General features: G+C 46.5%; 1 protein-coding gene across 1 annotated transcript; it reads left to right on the forward strand.

The window, feature by feature from the left end:
• Nucleotides 1-2,426: 2,426 nt before the first annotated feature.
• Nucleotides 2,427-6,092, forward strand: LOC108666315 (glutamate carboxypeptidase 2 homolog; the record flags this gene model as incomplete). The annotated part of the gene is made up of 7 exons (XM_018153160.2): nucleotides 2,427-2,839; nucleotides 3,340-3,461; nucleotides 3,547-3,703; nucleotides 4,804-4,924; nucleotides 5,251-5,396; nucleotides 5,649-5,766; nucleotides 5,916-6,092. Coding segments are annotated over exons 1-7 (952 nt in total), but the record flags the coding sequence as incomplete, so codon positions are not given.
• Nucleotides 6,093-6,385: the final 293 nt, after the last annotated feature.

Here is a 6,385-nt window from a genome sequence, read left to right on the forward strand (position 1 = left end):
AGACTATTCAATTTGAAACGAAACGAGCAGAAGCTAAAGAAGCTTAAACCCAAGCCGGTAAATGTCGGTTTTCGATATACGGAAGTCAGAAAACGACCGCCGGATTTTGTGATTTTGCAATCGAGAAACGACAAGCAATTGTTGGATTCTAATTCCATAGTGAATTTGATTGAAGGTAGGTAAGAACGGTAGAGGGCATAACAACCTATGAAGTCAAGTGCTCAAAGCTAAAGCGCCGGATGCCCACACCTTTAAGCGTGGTAAGCATGGCCATACTGCTTCTGGCCAAACCTCTTCCGGCCAGAGGAGCTTAGGTTAGGCAAGAGGAGCTTGGGCAGGAGTAGGTACAGGTGTACAGCCGGATGAGGAACTGCCTGCTTATGAGCGAGCTTGCTTAAGCCATGCTGAATTGGCTGAAGACCTACGGCGCTATCATCTTTCGGCAGTGCGTCGCTGGTCTGGGTTACGGAGTTCAAGCAAAGTCTGCGGCTTCTAGCTCTGAAGCTGGGCGTTGTGTCCACTGCAGATTTAAGAGCAAAATTTGGGGCCTACCGCTGCCCCCACCCCCCAATCAGTTCTGATGTAAATGGCGAAATGTCAGTCCTGATGTAAATGACGAAAGGATTTATGAAGGATTTTGAATCCAAGTTGAGTTTTCTTCAGTCTTAATATAATTTGGCTATAAATAAAGAAGAAATTAACGAATTTCGTTCCTCAAATCAAAATTACCCTTAAAGTGAGTCACAAAATTAAAATGGATTAATTTCAGAACGCACACAAAATTTGATGGAAACTGATTCTGATGCTGAACTACCGCTATTATGGGAATTTTATAATGCGCGCAACAAATGTTTCCGTCTTCAGTTCCCCCCCCCCTCAAAAAAAACACCGAACTAAAAACTAGCTCCCAAGACGACTTCTTAGAAACGAGAGTTAAACTGTGCCCGGGGAAGACGCATTCGACGGTTGACTTTTCATGGCTTCATACTTTATATACTAGGCAATAATCGCAAAAATTAGGTACGAAACCTTGAAGCTATCCGGCAAATGTAAACGAGTACGACAGTGGCATTCAAGTTACTGACTGTGCAAGTCAGTAACTGAACTAACTGAAAAACAAGAATTGTGGAACTAACCGGTTTGGCGGTTGTTCCAGTGCAGCGCCGAGCACGGAGACGTGAGGTTATGTGGAGATACCTGTCGGAGACCACCACTGCCGTGTTTCTAACGGACTTGCACGATTCGTTCCCTCAAGAACGTAGCCTATAACGTAGCCTTCTTGTCTGTAACATTATCCGCCACAAGCAACCAGACAGATCACACAACCATTGAAGTAGACCAATCAGCCCACAGGTAAACAGGCTTCAATAGTTTGGCCCAGAATCGCCTGCCGGTGTGCGAAAGAATTCTGCGCCACTCGGACACCGCGCGCCAGAGCCTTACAGTAAATTTGTGGATTGCCACCAACCTGTCCGTATTCATCCTTTGCATCGAATCAGCCTGCTGGTCGAACGGCCACTCGTCGAAGGATGGTAGATTTTTGAACTGAACTATATATAAACCCCAGATGCCGTGAGCGAAGTGACCGTCTGGTCACTGTGGTGGTGCACGGAATATAAGGATTCGTGCAGTTCCACTGGCAAGCTAGGCTGATTGTCTGCAGTTCTTTATCCGCTAGTTACAGTTCGAGCTAAAGTCAGGGTATGAAGTGATGATTCTATGTAACGCTCAGTGGCGGTCGATCATTACACTCTGGGCTATTCGCTTCAGAATATGGTGGCGCAAAGCTCTTGATATTTAAAACAACAGTGATGGAGTGATAACGTATGTTGTTTGAGTGATTGCGGTTAAGACATCCGTTACGATAGCCATTTCGTCCATGCTTCGTACCCTTTCGAGAAACATTTCTTCCCGTCCTTCCCTTTAGGGGACCCATATTAATTTGTCAACAATATATTTGTAGGGTAACATGGGGCAGCGAGCCCACTGCGGGTCATGGGCCCATAGCAGGTTTCTCGCTAAGTATGGCAGATATTGGGCCGTGTTCTCTACCGCCGGTCGACAGTTTCACTGGGATGAAGTGTACGGATTTACGTTTTGCTAAGTGTTTGCGTTATGAGGTTATTTGTGAATAACTGTTTTAGTCCAGATAAAAATTTTTTTGCTGCTAAATAATTTTTTTTAATTATTNAGACTGCACTCTACCTCAACACACACCTCAAGACTGCACTCCACCTCAACACACACCACAAGACTGAACTCCACCTCAACTCACACCACAAGACTGCTCTCTACCTTACTTCAGTCCACAAGACTGCACTTCAACTCAGCTCATCGCCATATTGTCTGTCGCGGAATTGTAAGTAGAGTAGTGACTGATTTTAAGATGAATGACGTGACAGAGATCTGTTAAAGGGAGTTCTGTTCATTACGTCGACAGAAGTAGCCGGTCTGCTTCAGGACAAACTTGGACTGGATGCCACTTAGACCATGAAATCATTATTTTGAAACAGTATATCATCATATAGCATTTATTTTGCTACAGATTAATAAGTAGGCTAATTAGATGTGCAGTTAGGCCGCTACGTGTACTTAGGCCGCTGCGTGTTCTTGGGCCGCTGTGTGAACTAAACGATTTTTCATAGCACGACCCCAAGACAATAAGCCAGAAAAAAATTGACGGCGGGCCAAGTCCCTCAAGACAAATTCGAGGCCCGGGCCCGGCACGATGAAGATGCTGGAGCGGTCGCACGTCATCCTCCTGGTGGGGGGAGCGGCGGTGGGGCTCATCATCGGGGTCCTGGTGGGCCACGTCGCCACGTCTGGCAACGACGCCGCGGTCAGTGAGGCCCAGTCCATTAAATAATAAAATGTATTAAGAACGTTTGCATATTTTATGCAATTAACATAAATGAATTCACTCTAAGTTGTAGAGGGCTAGGTTACTTATTAAGAGGTAATCAACGTGTATTATCTTGATGTACAGTGTATAGGAAAAGTATGCATTTTAATTAGGATGCAAAAAGTTGTAAGATTATTTTCGAGAGAATCGTAGCTTTGTTGACGAGTTTCGTAGGAACGGATTTTGTATCATTCGGATTTTAGAAAGCGGAGAGTAAGGATGCCTCTATTCTGCGTGTTCATGTCTTGTTCCAGATAGTCTCTACGGACTTTGTAACCTTGCTCATTTTTATATCTGTGTTGTGGTGTAAGATTTCAAGTATATCTTGACCAGAAAAGACTTATTTCCTTATGCCAACAGTTCCTGCGAACCTGTTGGTCTACAACAAAGTAATCAGAATTAACACGATAAGGTTAATCATGGTGGCCCTCTCCCAGGGAGCCGAAAGCTTGGCCTTCACGGCGGACCAGTTCGACCTGGACGAGCGTCAGGGCAGCGGCCGCGGATCCCGAGAACTTCTCAGGCTCATCAGCACTGAGAATATCGGACAAAACGTACGGTGAGCTTTATGAATATCGGCGAAAACTTACGGTGAGCACCCTTTACTCCAGTAGGCTCACAATCCTGATCCCTTTGCTTCCCAGGGAACTGACGAAGGCCCCCCACGTGGCGGGGGGAGGTCGGGACGAGGAGTTGGTGCGGTGGCTGCAGCGAAAATTTCTGGACTTCGGCTTCGATGACGTCAGCGTTCCTGCTAGAGAATATCTCTTGTCCCACCCCGACCCCCTCAACCCTAACCTGGTGAGTACTTCTTTAACCCTAAACTACTTAGTGTCGAGGTCTATCATCATAAACCCTTCAATCCCTGCACTTATTGACCCTTTAAGTCATAATCACCATTTTCCAGTGCTTTCACTTTTTCACTGCCCCCTCCTTCAAGTCCCACTCTTCCAATCCTCCGATGCTTGCACTCCTTCACTCCTGCAAGCCTCACCCCACTGAATGCTTCTAATATCTGCCGCTGCGGCCACCCTCTACCTTAATCCCTGAGCACACCCCTATCTCGCCGGTGCGGCTATATGACGAAGTTAAGGCTTGTAGTCAGAATACAGCAAAGTCTGAGAGCGAGGTTTCCGCGACCATCGTATGTTCTTGATTTGCCCGAAGCTCAGCTAGTCGCTACCCTCGAGCTTGTACTCTTTGTAATATGATATCCTATAGCCAGCCAATTTCTTGCGGCAACTGGTCGCTTTCAGGTGGCCGAGGACTGGCCAGCGGTCGGCTATAACTAATTGGACTAGGCCGACCACTGGCCACGTATTATTCCTCGCTTCTCATTGAGTTCGCCTTCACCACGTCGCCCGTCGTGAACTGACAGTTCAGTAATTTACGACGTCTCTTTCCCCTCATGTATTCCACAACGTCTGCATTTGAGCAGTTAGTATACGTTATTTCCCCTCCACGTATCAGCAGGCTCGATCATAACTATTTTTTGGTAGATAATCTCTACAGCAAGGAGGCTGATCATGGAATGACGAATATACCATTCAATGGAGAATTAAAATTACAACCCGTTTACATCTCGAAAAAAGTGAAAAAGTCGCAGACTTGGTGAACAATAATATTCAAAGTTTCGTTAAAATTCCTTTCATTATAACTCTTTTAAAACAAATTTTACATATTTTTTTTCCTGGCCACCGTTTATAAGTAAATAACTGGGTAAACATGGAAAAATCCATATCGCCATCTCATTTAAGAGTGCAGTAGAGTTCAGCCTAATTTGTGAAGGAACTCATAGGGAAGAGCCAAGCCTTTTCGAGGCCTCGCGGTTCTCAATCAGAGTCTTAACGTCATCTCCCAACCATTCCTTCCCTGATCCCCCGCCTCCTCCTCCTCCGCAGGTTCGGCTATATGACGGCGATAACGCAACGACATTCACATCATCCTACAAGGAGCTTCCCCTTCACCCCGGCGACGAGCACCCCGAGTTCTCGCACGCCTTCTGCGCCTACACCCCTCGAGGTGAGGGACTTGATGACGCCCATTGAAGCCACAATGCCCACATGTAGCGTGCCCGTAATACCCACTTGTAGCGTGCCCGTAATGCCCACTTGTAGCGTGCCCGTAATGCCCACCTGTAACGTGCCCGTAATGCCCACTTGTAGCGTGCCTGTAATGCCCACTTGTAGCGTGCCTGTAATGCCCACTTGTAGTGTGCCCGTAATGCCCACTTGTAGCGTGCCCGTAATGCCCCCTGGTAACGACCTCACGCGCACATAATGCCCAGGATGACCGTAGCCATGATGACTCCAGTCTTCAGTGACGGTAACTTAACACTCATCATGCAGGGGACGTGTGGACGGCCGTGGGCGAGGCGGCCGTTTACGTCAACTACGGCAGCCTTGAGGACTTCGCTCGGTTGGCTGAACTAAACGTGACCGTAAAAGGCCGTATTGCCATCGTGCGTTACGGCAAACTTTTCCGTGGCAACAAGGTGAGTGTTGCCACCCGTCAAACCATATCAACAAGGTCGGGCTTTGTTAAGCACTTGTGTGGTAACAAATTGTGTTGCCTTCTTGCGTGGTTGATGGCTTGATGCATGATTTACACTCATTTTTCTTGGATTATGCGAATATTCAAGTATACCATGAAAACAATTAATTTTCTATGAAGCACCATTTTCGTTTTCTATGACGAGGATTCTCTTTTCATGGGAGACTGATATAACCCTTACTGCCGCCTGCAGATCACGCATGCCGCTCAGTACGGCGCAATTGGCGTGATCCTTTTTTCGGACCCCAGCGACGTGGCGAGGGAAGGACAAAAACCTGAAGATGTTTACCCTTACACCCACTGGCTGCCAGGTGCGCAGCCCTCGATAATTTAGGGTGAAATTTTATCGTCCTAGAGGAATTAGTAATTATTTCTTTATTACTTGGTTAGGTTTCTGATAATTATTCAATTTCGCTTACCTCTAACAAGTGGGGATTCGGATCCATACAACANACCTTAGATGGCCCCGCTGCTCCCCAGGAGTGGCAGGGGGGCCTCGAGGGCCTCGTATACCGCCTAGGCCCCACCATGAGGCCAGAGTTTGCCACTCATCGCCTGCGCCTCACCAGCAACAACAACGAAGTCGTCGTCAAGTCCAGCAACGTCATCGCCACCCTCAAGGGGGGCGTCGAGCCTGGTGGGGGGGAGGGTTTTTTAATATATTGCATTTAATGTAACAATGTAACGTAACAATATCATTTAACGTAACAATGTTCAATTGACACTACTTATATCATTGGTCTGCTTTAATCGCAAGTTCACAAGGAATTTAAAAGCAAGCAAAAGGAATTTAAACGCCAAGCAAATTCACCATGTCGATATTGAAAACAACGGAGTCTTCATTATCGATATGGTGAATTTGCTTGGCGTATTCATTGCTTTTAAATTCCTTGTCAATTGACAGTAATATAACTACTTTTTATTATGCAG

Source organism: Hyalella azteca, unplaced genomic scaffold, assembly GCF_000764305.2.
Source record: "Hyalella azteca isolate HAZT.00-mixed unplaced genomic scaffold, Hazt_2.0.2 contig11368, whole genome shotgun sequence".
Classification (NCBI taxonomy): domain Eukaryota; kingdom Metazoa; phylum Arthropoda; class Malacostraca; order Amphipoda; family Hyalellidae; genus Hyalella; species Hyalella azteca.